We start from the raw sequence: 13,000 nt of genomic DNA on the forward strand, positions 1-13,000 counted from the left end.
ATTTTTCGATTAGTCATACCATGAAGACCTGAACTGAATATAAAATCCATTAAAAGATTCTCAAGTAGCTGTTCTGCGGAGCGCGAAGCAATCAAATATTCGGAAAATTCAGCAAAACCGGAAGTAGATTTTGAGCCCAATCGGGTCGAAATCGTTTTTGGCATATTTCTACCAAAGAAAGCTGTATTAGCAGAAACTAACTATGGTCCGTTTCTATTCTTACTAGGACCTATCTATGGACGAAATACAAGCGAAATCAATTTTTCGACTTGTGCCATTGATAGGCGATTTAGGTCCATTTTTATTGGCATTCACTCTTAACAGGTCTATCAGGCTTTTCTCCCATCAGAACTTTACGGATCGGAGAGTCGCAGCCTCTCGGAGGATTTTGGTCGCTACTCCGTTAGGGTAGCTGATGTGGGCTGATCAAATAATTAATAAAATAGAGGTATTTTCAACATTTATACAGGATTGAGAGGAAAGGGATAAATGTACTGCATGCCAAAGAGAGTTAACTATAATAAGGGTGGAATAAATATCAGATCATTTTGATGGGTTCAGCTTGTTGTATTCAGTTATTATTTTTCATAACAATGTGTACAATGTACCGTGTCCACAATCGTTACCACCGAGTTCCCAAAGTAATGAACCTCGATACTTTCGGATCGGTCGGTGGACCGGCAGAAACTAACGAGTATTTTCAGAAAAGGCAAAATTAATAGGATTAAGAACAAATTTTACCGCATGTCTATTAGCGATCGCAATACTGGTTGCAGTGTTTTCAGTTACACAAGCGAATATCATAACTAATAAAGTTGTTGATACCCTCGATAATCTCCTTTCATTTCCCCGCCGAGTCATCAACGAGCACATGTTTACAGGTATCCAACATGAACATTATTGTTCTCTCCCTCGCATAACTACTATGTCAACTCATAGTTAACTTGTACTTTTCAAACTGGGCGGGAAGTTTGACTGTAAATAGGGTAGTTTGAACATAATTCTTAATTACGTCTCGTAGTGAAGAACTATACTGCTAATGTCATGGGTAAATGGAGTTTGGCCTCAGTTTACCCTACAAGTTTCTTCAATGTCGGACGCACAAATCGCCTGAATGACAGCTGTAGACGAGTGGAAGGGACGCTTGATATTCAAGAATGGTGCATACACATACATGTACATATAAGAGTACTGAACGACAGAAAACCGGCGTAAGCAAATAGGTGCAATGGAGTTGACAGCCAACATAAAGATGCTCTTTCGCCGAAATCACGTTTTGATTCAGTTATGATTTGGGGTGCGAGATAGAAAGGAAGCTAAATAAACTGAAAATCTATGATTAGGATGACATGCAACTACCGCAACAGCAGTCCTGAGTGTTTTATCGGCTTAAATTAATTTCGTTTTTCAAGGGACGTTGTTCTATATATTAAGCACTTTATAGGCAAACTGCATCGGTTTAATGTTTTGTTTCTTGCCTGACGCAAAGATATTTTAGCAAAGATTTACTTTTTGTAAAATGTTAGCTATTTCCATTACAGTTTCAGTCGTATTTCTCGCTTTTGAGCTTGTCCTGGCTTTGTTTACGAAATGTCGAAAATCGGTCAAATAATTTGTTGTTCAAATTTCTTCTCAAGTGGATGTTCTTTAAATGGGGGTAAGAAATAAATATTTCCTTGCTAAATCAGCATGGGATTATCAATGACTATGTCCTCGAAATTTAATTGCGACAAGGAACATGAAACAAGACTATCCCTCTTTAGAATATTTGCCTACAAAAAGTACGTTTGTTATTCAGTCGAAATATTTCTATTGTCCAAAGCAGTTACGGCTAAGAACTGCATATAATCCTAGCCTGCCTAGCAGACGTAAAAATGGGAGGAAGGAGGGCAAGGATGGAACTACCGGGGAACTGGAAAGTCAATTATGCCTAGAAGTGTGCGCTAGTTTCATATTGGCGAACGTATTGACAGTTGAAATCGGAAAACATGGAATCTAGCGGGCGTTATGTGAAAGGTCCCCATCCCCGTTTACGCCTGTAACGCAGGCTTACTACTTTTGTGCAAGCGTCATTTGTGATTACCCATTCCATCGATTTCACCGTTGGCTTCATCATCAGTCTGTTAACAACGAATAAGAAACGCTAGGTAGAAGCCGACATTCTGACAATCTGCTTACTGAAAGAAGGTGCACTGATATATTTATATTTAAATAAACTTTATTACACCATTAAACCACAAGAAAACTAATTAGTTTATCTAAAAGCACATTAGATTAATCACAATGATTTCTTTTCAGTGCTTAATTATTCAACCAGTTATTTACCAGTTATTTTATCGGCTTTTAAATTCTTATCTTGTGTGATAACAATTGAAGGCACAGTCTGCGAACTTGAAAAATGGTGTAATGACTACGACATAATGCGGGTACAAGTAGAATCACTTAAACGAGTGGAAGGGTTAATGGATTTGAAATTTTCTTCATTGTTGGACTAATGGATTTTATGCTATATCCATTAGACCACTTAATTTTAAAAAAGCCTTTCACAACCTTAAACCAAATTAACCTTGCGGTAACCTTTAATGAGCTAAGAGTTCTAAATTATAATTAACAGTCTATATTCTGTGTAAGCTTAAACACTCCTCAATTCATATCAACGCGCAGGAAACACAGAACCAAGAGACTTTGGAAGAATAGTAACTCAGGTTAGTAGAAAATAATACTATACCTTAGATGGTTCTATTCTATTTCCTCTTTTGGGTTAACTCGGCATCTTCACTGGTGTATATTCTCTATTTTTGTATAAAAATCATTAGCAAATGAATTTAGAGGTGTGCGATCCGCGACTTAACACAGAATTAGTTTAATGAAAGTTCTGAAAAAAAAAATAAAATAAAACCATCATTCTCTAATGCCAAAATTGCCAATCCAAGGAAGTGGTAACTGTGTTATGTGACTTTAATCGCGCTCTCTAGGTTTTTTCTGCTTGCGAAAAATGGTAACATGCAGAAAAAAAAAGGTCACTCAAAGCTGTAAACTTCCAAACTTAACAGATCAGGACAAAACGAAACTCTTTCACGAAAGCCACGAATTGTGTTTCTTTTTCGCATATTCTTGTCAGAGAAATGCTCAAACGGTCAATTGGCCAAAGTGAAGCCCATCTTAAGCTATAATGAAATTTTAAAAAAAATAAAAAATTGTACGAAATACACTTCAAATCAACGTTTCTATTTATATATTTTCAGTATCAGTTTTAAAGTTGCTGATCGTAGTTCATGTGGCCGAGCCGGAAACTTTCACCGAAATGAACTAATGATTAGCGTTGATACTAATTTCACCATTCTTAAAATTATTTTTGAAGAAGACGGTTGATATTCTTTGTTCATCTACCAACAAGCACCCTTATTGGTTAGCTTAGAGGATGACAACCTTTCAATGGTTACTTTTTTACTTTTGTTACTTAAAGCCTAAAATTTTTTCAGGCTCTATTATAACCTATGGTTAAGTTGTGTACACACCTCCGAGGATCAATCATGTCTTTACTTCTTTATAAGCAGTTCATGGCAAATTTAAGGCATTTTATTTGATTATTTTTTTCAATTAGATATACCTCTAGAGAAAGATAGTCTCAAAGTCGTGCACATCCATATTAGCAGTAGAGAATTCGATTACATGTGAGAAGAAAAGCGAAATATTTAAAGCTTGTCGTGGTCAGATTTTTTGTTTAAAAATAAAAATAAAGATAATAAGCAAAGGAGCGATCTACTATACTCACTCTCTGAGAGAGATATTAATCTAGTGATATGAACAAGCAGATTCTGTGTTAAGAACATAACCAACAAACCGATACTGATGTAAACGTTTAAACGCATGTATCACAGGCCGACCACTCTATGTGTTCGTGGTTATTAATTGTTTATTTGAAACAAACAGAATCTATGAGGGTTATGAATAAAGCTCTGAAAATTGCATATCTAAATTACATCTCGATCTTCATTAAATCCATTTTGAAATCACTGATTATCCTTGCAATCTGATTGGCTCTCGGTGGTGCGATTTATTCACGAATCGCACTATTTTTTGCTCTAAATCGCATCTTTTTGTCAACCAATGAGAATGAGACAGTAAAACAAAACAACCAATCAGATTTCAAGATTGGTTTAAAGTAATCAATAAAATTTTGGGAAAATGAAAGGCAAAAAGCCATTGTGTGGAGAATTTTGCAACCACTATTGCCAAAACTTTGTTGTTATTGTAGCTTTTTTTCCAAAAAAAATTGACGAATTTAATTAATTACAGTTTCTGAATGACGATTATGAGCTCCTTCAGGCTGAAGACCTACTGTAATGGAAGTTTCCAACTTTCAGTTTCCATTTTGAAGAATATTTTGGCGATTTTTTGTGAACATCTGCCCAAGATCCGTATGATACCGAGTCCAGTAAAACATAAACAAACGAAAACCACACAACAACAAATTGAGAGCCATCTCAAGAAGGTAGATGTTTCCAGGTTTCCGGTAGTTTCAAACGAAGCAACAAAAGAGCTCAACTCTGTCGCTGTGAATAAACATAGTCAAAATACGCCACACTGCACAAAATAGAGAATGAACGAACGTCTTACGAATCCCGTGCTAGTCCCGCCATCTTGGAAATATCTTAAAACAAATGGCGCCGCAAGAACTTGACAAGGTCCTGAGTATAGGCCCTTTGCACGATTCGGTCACATGGTACGGAATTAATTATGCTGGGACGCAAATTGCACAGTGGGACTTCCAAAACAAAGGAACTCGTACCAGTCCAACTCGACTTTCCTTTGTTTTGAAAGTCCCACCGTGTAACTTGCGTCCCAGCATAATTAATTTTGTACCATGTGACCAGATAGTGCAAAGGGCCCATTGAGTCTTACGCCGAGGTCACAAAAAGAAACGGAGATGATAACGAGCTGGACTCCCTTAAAATCATGCCATTGAACGGTATTTGAAAGGAAAAAAAGACGTACTATCCACTGGGCATCGTGCACTCGAGGGAGTTTCACAACTCAAAAGAAATCGATCGCAGAATTACACAGGATATGCACCTTCAAATTCCTTCTCCAAAGACAATGAAAAGTCTCAGCCTCAACCACAGAAGAAAGGGAGGCCTTCCATAATTGATTCAGGCGACGAGAATTGAACTTTTATACCTGAAGTAGACTATATTCGTTCTGACTTCAGAACTGCTTGTTTCATTGTCATGCTCGAATGAGTTTTCGTCACATGACATCGTTTTGCATACTAAATGAGACGTAAAGGCGTTTCCGGTTCCGCTTTTTTTAGCAAACCGGCTACTGGAACAATACACCAAAAATCTAAAAAAAAAAAATGTGCAATTTCAAAATAGATCTAATAAAGTGGCAATTGAACTTCGGGTCGTGCAATTTTGGTCTGAAATCATACTTGTGATTTCAGACCAAATTGCACTCCACTCAGTTCAATTACCATTATGAATATCACAATAAAGTTATATGAAACGACTCATGAGTGGTGTTTTTTTTCGCTTTTCTGGGCCGTCTGAAGCGTCTTTTTACGAAATTACGTTTGGCCGGAGACCGGTAAGACAAGAGAGGGAGACCAGGCTTGCAACTTGGCGGCCGCTAGCCGCGACCTCCTCCACTTCAAACTGAAATTAACGCCAAAATACTGAAAATCTCACCTGAATGGCGACGGTTGTAAATCGACGAGATTTTTTTTCTATCTCTTCGCCGAATTTGAGCTTCATCCCTCATATATTTTCCGAGAAAATCGATGCTGAAATCACAAAAACAGCTTTCTCAATATGATCGGTGCCAAACTCAGCGACCAAAGTAATTCAAGGCATGCAGGCCGTTTCAAATCTACCAATCAGCGCTTGGCATACCACGACAGTCCATCGCTCTTTTGGTCTCCGGCCAAAAGTAATTTCGTAAATAGACGCTTCAGACGGGTCAGGAAAGCGAAAAAACACCACACATGAGTCGATTAACGTTTCATTTAACTTTAGTGGGATAGTCAGACCGAGATGTAATTTAGATATGCAATTTTCAGAGTTTTATTCATAACCCTCATAGATTCTGTTCATTAACCACGAACACATAGACTGGTCCGTCTGTGTATGCATATGCATGATCCGGCATAAGTAAAGAACTGAAAGCTGGCCAGCTATGTTGCTAATTTTAGTAGTAAATTGGGAACGGTAGACCTTTTACTGCATGTTTATAGGCCTATCGTTATGTTATTTACATTTCTACTTTGTACATAGCTGAATTTTTAGCGTTAACGGTACACATATAAATACATGACTGTGCATATTTTGTACTATAGATATTTAACTGTGTTGTTTTGGTGACAATGCAATTTGTTTAATTATTTATTTATTTATTTGTTTTTTCAGTTGGCATACACATGCATTCGTATTTTGATCGAGCTTACTTAGATCTAAAGCGCAGCGTGTTTAAATAAAATGTTGACTGATTGATTTTTACACAGGGTGCATTATTCGATTGACACTGTTGTCCTTGTAGACAGGCAACACACCCAGGAACCATGTTTGCAATTGTACCTTTGATGCTAGTCATTTACCTGACCGTATCTATACCCAGTGGCGGAGGAACCGAAGACACTCTGACGACCAGCGAAACACAAGAGCTTGGAAAAGTCATTAACCTTGGAAAAACCAACTTACTGGAGGACTTTAAGGAAAAAGAAACAAGCATTTTTGAGGCTTTTCCTTCAGAATGCTTCAGAAAGGAAAAACTGAACTCCACGGGAAGTCATTTTGAATATTATGCAAGTACTAAGGCCTTCTATTCAAAATTGGCTACCCAAGCTGGATTAGATGCCTCATTGCAGTCAGCTTATTCTCTGAGCACTACGCTCAATAGTGTTACACAGAGCACAAGTTCGAAAAAATCGAAAGCGAGTGGAATTTCCTTAATCGTCGAGTCACTAACAGAAAAGATCTATCTAGACAATGACTGTCTAAATGACGATAGCTTCAAGTTCAAGAAGAGATTTATAGAGAAACTGGTCGCATTGCCTTTGACGATTGATGCACCCTGGTTGCGGAATTCGTGGAAGCCATATCATGATTTCTTGGACACTTACGGTTCCCATATTGTTACTTCCGTTAAGCGTGGAGCAAGAATTAAACAAATGTCATTTTCACAGAGCTCTGAATCTTTCAGTGAAAGAGAATTTCAGGTAAAAAGCTGCATCTCGTTAGCGGGCCCCACATCCGTTGGGAAGGTCGGTGTCTCTGCATGCGCAAATATAAGTAAAAGTGAATCAAAACAAGCCAGAGAAATGAGCTCGACTGATAAACTTTTCATTAGAGGAGGAAGCAGGGAAACCCGTAGCAAGCTGTTACACGACAGATCAAAGGAACTGATTCAACAGCTTATGAACGAAGCCGCAGACACACATTCATCTGTCCAGCACACCTTCAGAGCCGTTTGGAAAGTTCTACAAAGCCGGTTTCATTCAGGATCACCCAACTACCGCCGCGGCCTAAACCTGCAGTACTACTACCTTGGCTTCTTGAATTATGGTTGTCCATACGTAAAAGGTGGCAAAGGAAAGAACAAAGTTCAAATACAGAAATTCGACTACACCGAGAAGTCCAACGATATGTATCCAGAGTTCGAATGTACTCTCGCTAAAGAGGGTTGTCACAGCGACGACGACTGCCATTACAAACCAATTTGGTGTTCCTGTCGAGGCCCAACATGTGTGTTCTACAAGAAAGAGGAACAAAACACAGGTGTAACTAAGGAAACTGCATACGCTAATACTAAAGATGACACGTCATGGCAAGGTTGCGACTGGAAATACGCTGGGTCGTATTGTGCTTGCTATAACAAAGATCGTGATTGGCGGAAAGTTGTGTGGTCCTTACCCAGCAAGGATTACGTCGCACGTAAATCGGTAGCTAACCATGGCGCTCATCACAAGGCAAATGATCCTGGTCAGGGCCAACCGAAAGGAAAAGAAGAACAACTGTAATCTACCGCATATTAATCAAGTGATCGCAAAAAATATCATAAAGTAGGTGCAGAGGAACCTCGATATAGCGAAGGGCCAAGGAACTGGCAAAATATGTTCACTATAACGAGGTTTAGTTGTGTGGAGGTTATTTTCCTATATTTTACTTTTACTGGAGCCAGGAAAATCGTTTGTTATACCGAGGACTTCCTTGTATAGAGGTTCGTTAAATCGAGGTTCCATTGTATTAGTTAAAACTATGGCCAAGGGATGATCGAAATCTAGATCTAGAGATTAAAACTGAATATCGACTAGACAGGTAATTTCCAAACAGTGCTGGCCAAGTCTGTTGGCTAAATTAAACTTACTTGCATGCATCATAGATGGAGTTCTACAGTTAAAAATCAAAAGCTGACTACACAGGTTATTACCAATATACATTGAGAGCTGGCCAGGCTTGATGAAACATACTTGCATGTAAAATCAGATTTCTGATGTCAAATTAAACATTGCATCAACGCGAGAGTTGTTTGAGTGATAGAAGACCTAAAGGCCGCTATTATTCCCGGGCAGTAGGGAGCCGGATGATTCGTGCCGGGTAGAAAGAGGGTTAGCCGTGCAATTATCTCTGTAATAGTTTGTCTTACCGGTCAGTCGGATCTGTCTTAAGATAAAGGGTGTCATCAAATCTAATTCCACTTAGAAGAGTACAAACAAAAAGCCATGTGGCCTTATAGACGGGCCTGTCAACTTTCCATTGCTGGCTTGGTGAGGTTGTCTTGATTTCTCAGGGTCGCATCATCCCAGCTTTTTACGGCTGCTGATCAACGGTCTGAACTTGATTGTTCAGACAGCTGAGCAGATCACACGATTGAGAGAGCTGCTTTATTGTGGTTTAATCGACATCGGTGTTGAACTTTTTAAAGACGAGAAAGAGAAACCTTATTTCAAAGTTAGGTAATCGCACTGTGGCATAGAAGGGACATCGTAGTCTTACTGCAACAAGTACCAACTTTCTAAAGTGCGTCAGTGACTTTTCTAAATCGCGGCGGAAAATTTTGATAGCGCTGCAACAACTTCTAAACTAGTCGCGACTTTCTCACGTGGCTCTTGTGTTACCTCAGCTCTGTACGAAGATACGACAAATTGACGAATAAACAGGAATGACCACGAGTGCCCATAAGTAAACATGAGTGACCACGAGTAAAAATAAATCAAAATATGTTGCTGGCGTCATCTAACAAACATTGATTTTTATAAAAGAATGGCTGGCGCCTTTGATATCAGAAGTAAGGTCTTCACTATGTTTTCACTATGTCATCTGATAACTTACGAGGAACTCCGAAAATTTATCGATGACTTTCTAAAATTTCTTTGCCCTGACACCCCATATGAGAAATACAATAAATAGATACTCCGAGTACCAATGTTCTGAAAGTAAGCCAAAGTCTGCGTCAGGCTAGTGGCCACACTGCCCGAGCTTATACAACAACAACAACAACAACAACAACAACATACTTTATACCGTTTCTGTGGAATTAAGCGTCTGGGAGTATTTCTACTCCCCCTTCCCCCCGCTGAATGGGATGTCAATCCATCCGGCAGCGTTACCCACCCATTTGTAGATTACATCTGGATGAGATTTTGAGGTGTTTCTCATTAGCTAGTCTCACATCCCCAGGAGAGGTCGATTTCAAAGTTGCAGACATAAGTCTAAATGAAAAATCTACAGCAAGCAAAATGAGCGCGAGTAATAAAGTGTTCGTTTTAGGACGAAGCCTCTGTACCCTAAGCAAGCTGTTGGACAGAGACAAGATCGGCCAAAGAAATTCAAAAACTCTTGAATGAAACCAAGGAGTCAGCCTCATCTATCTAACACACTTTTCTTGAGTTATTTTAAAAATTGTTTAGGAAACTGGAACACTCAACCAAGTTTGAGGTTTAAACCTGGTCTATTTTTTGGCTTCTTGTATTATGGTTGCCCCTACGTTACACGCGGAGGAGTTCAAATTCAGAAATTGAACCACACTAAAAGTTCAACTCAATTTGAGTGTACTATTGCTACTCAAACAGGGTCAGTGTCACAGCGAAAACAATTTCCGTGATTACAAACATATTTGGTTTTCTTACTATGGAGACTCCTGTGTTACCCACAAGTCTATGAAGCTAGACAACGATGGCCCAAAAACAACTGCGCAACAATATTAAGTTAAAGATTGGGGATGGGATGGTTGCAAATGGAGAGTCGCTGACCTTATTGTGATTTACATAACAAAACTCGTAATCGGCGGGTGCGTACGTGGCCTATGCACATAAGGGATGCCGCGGCACATAAAGCACTAACCCATAGCGGTTACAAGCACTAACCCATAGCGGTCATTATGAGGTAAAGGATCCAGCTCTAGGAAACCAAAAGGAAACGAAGAACCACGCATCTTCCACACATAGTGTTATTTTAAGTGACAACTGAAATGATGCACGTACATACATCGACTTGGCCGTTCGCTGAAAGTTTGGCAACTATTTAATATAAACCATGTCGATCGCCTGTAAATCGCAACCCGATTTATATTGGTAGGCGAACGCACTAACGATAAGGCTAACGCGCCTCCACTACAGTTCAGTAGTAATCAAATGGTAAACTGGTTAAATGATTTAATTTCTTTTTTTTTTCTTTTTTTTTTATTATTATTATTATTATTGCTAATCACATAATTACTTACATTGCCTTACTCTACTCACAACAATAACTAACCTACTTACAATACACTACATTATTGTTATTATCATCATCATCATTGTTATTATTATTATTATTATTTCTAATGCTTTTACCGTCTTACAAACGTCACTTACAATACATAAAAAAAACACCTATTTACAATACTTGGCATTACGTTACTTACTGACAATACACATTGATTGCTTATTATGACTTACACATTACGTTACTTAAGGAGTTACAATACAATGTAATTACTTAATTATAGAAAAAAACAACAACAACAACAAAACAAACAAAAAAAAGAGAAACAAAGACCTTGCAACTAATTACTAAGGGAAACGCCTTAAATGGTGAGAAGGAATTTCCACTTCTGTTGAAATTCCCTTTCGCCATTCGACGTGGCAGCAATATATTTTTCTATCTCGATTTTATCCTGCACTAATGAGATGAAGTCGCTGAAAACGAACATAGTATTATTTAGAGCGTTGATATAAAGAAAATATATGCCTAGTATTATGAGGTGGTTGAGGGTCAAACGGTGAGTACAAGGACGAGTAATTCCAAATAATACCTCTGGCTCGGAGAGAAGTAAACTCGCGTTACTTACAGTAGAATACCAACTTTGGAAATTATACCAAAAGGAAGACGCTTGCGGACAGCTAATAAACAAATGACGTATGTTTTGACTATCAGAGGGACAGAAAGGGCAGAATGGGGAGGCAACCTTGTTCATTTTGTATAATATACTGTTCGTGGCTAAAATGTTATGTATAATTTTGTGCTGAAACACTGCCAATTTAACTTCTTTTGTGGCTGTGAAAGGCAGAAGATAAATTTTATTTAGATTCTCTTTTGCGATGCCGTATGATAAGAGTTTTTTTTCTGAAGTGGGAGGAGGAAGATTTTCTAAGGTTAACAGTTTGTCGTATAACATCTTGCACGTTATATTACAGATTGGCGGCGGAGGTGTAGTAGAGTCGCCAGAATTAACGTGAAGGAGCTTCTTCCAACTTTGAGGGATCGCAGATAAAAGACTATAATATTGTAAAAAGTTGCAATTTAGCATGTATTTATTGCGCAAGGAAAGGAAAGGCAGGAAGCAATTTTCACGCTCGTCAAAAAGGTCTGAAATTTGCTTTATACCTGCTCGGTGCCAATGAGGTAGATATACCATTTTTTTGTCAATCGTAATGAATTTGTTGTTCCAGATTGTCTGAGACAGTATCTCGGTCTTGTTGTGGGGTGTCGTAGACACGATTTCTTGCCAATGATGAATAATTTGTTTGTAAAATCCAGGAAGATGGCCATTAAGATCAAGAAAGTTGTAGTCATAATTACATTGAAAGATCTCAGTACCGCCGACAGTAGAGAGAAACGATTTTGGAATATACTTCCACGGTGCATCTGAGTCTGAGCACAGCCGTTTTACCCAAGTTAGTTTCAAAGCCTTATCGAAAAGTACAAAATCTTTCATACCAAGACCACCATCCGATTTCTTCTTGATGAGGGTTGTCTTTTTTATTTTGGCGGGTTTTTGCTTCCAGATAAAATCGAACACTATTTTATTGACCTCTGTTGCAAAGTTTTTTGGAGTCTCCATAACACTGGAGATGAATACAAGTTTGGAGAGGGCTAACGTTTTAACAATATTTATTCTACCGTATATAGATAAGTCTCTTCGGGACCAGACACTTAAGGTTTTCTTTAGGGATCCTAATTTTTCAAAGAAATTTTTCTTATGAGACAATTCAATATTATAGGTAAAATGCACAGCGAGCGCGTAAACGGGATCATCGCTGATTTGGAGGTTGCAAATTGCGTCTTTCCTATGGCGCATGGAGCCAAGCCATAGCATTTCTGATTTTGCCTGATTTATTTTTAGGCCAGAGCACTTTTCAAACAGTGGGAGTAAGTAAAATAAATTAGAAACTGACTGGACATCAGCAAGAAGGGCAGTTGTGTCGTCGGCATACTGTGTGAGCTTGACCTCTTCATTTCCCTGGATATGTATGCCCTTGATGTCTTTTGACCGTTTTATACTTTGGGCAAGAAGCTCCATAGCGATAACAAAGAGTATGCCTGAAAGGGGACAACCCTGACGGACACCGCGTTCTAAGTAGAAGTGTTTAGAGGCAACGCCATTGTTAATGACACAACTAGAGATGTCTTTATAGAACACGCTGACCCATTGCCGGAGATTTGGTCCAAAGTTGAAAGATTCAAGGCATTTTTGGATAAAGTCCCATTCAATTGAATCAAAAGCTTTCTCGAAATCTAAG

General features: G+C 38.6%; 1 protein-coding gene across 1 annotated transcript; it reads left to right on the forward strand.

Annotated features, from left to right (window-relative positions):
• Positions 1–62: 62 nt before the first annotated feature.
• On the forward strand, positions 63–9,609 carry LOC145477658 (DELTA-alicitoxin-Pse2b-like). The gene is made up of 2 exons (XM_081455561.1): positions 63–2,705; positions 6,503–9,609. Exon 2 carries the CDS (start codon positions 6,560–6,562, stop codon positions 8,015–8,017), a length of 1,458 nt encoding a protein of 485 aa, XP_081311687.1. The 5' UTR covers positions 63–2,705; positions 6,503–6,559; the 3' UTR covers positions 8,018–9,609.
• Positions 9,610–13,000: the final 3,391 nt, after the last annotated feature.

The sequence above is a fragment of the Orbicella franksi genome, unplaced genomic scaffold, assembly GCF_964199315.1.
Source record: "Orbicella franksi unplaced genomic scaffold, jaOrbFran1.1 SCAFFOLD_766, whole genome shotgun sequence".
NCBI classification, from domain to species: Eukaryota; Metazoa; Cnidaria; class Anthozoa; order Scleractinia; family Merulinidae; genus Orbicella; species Orbicella franksi.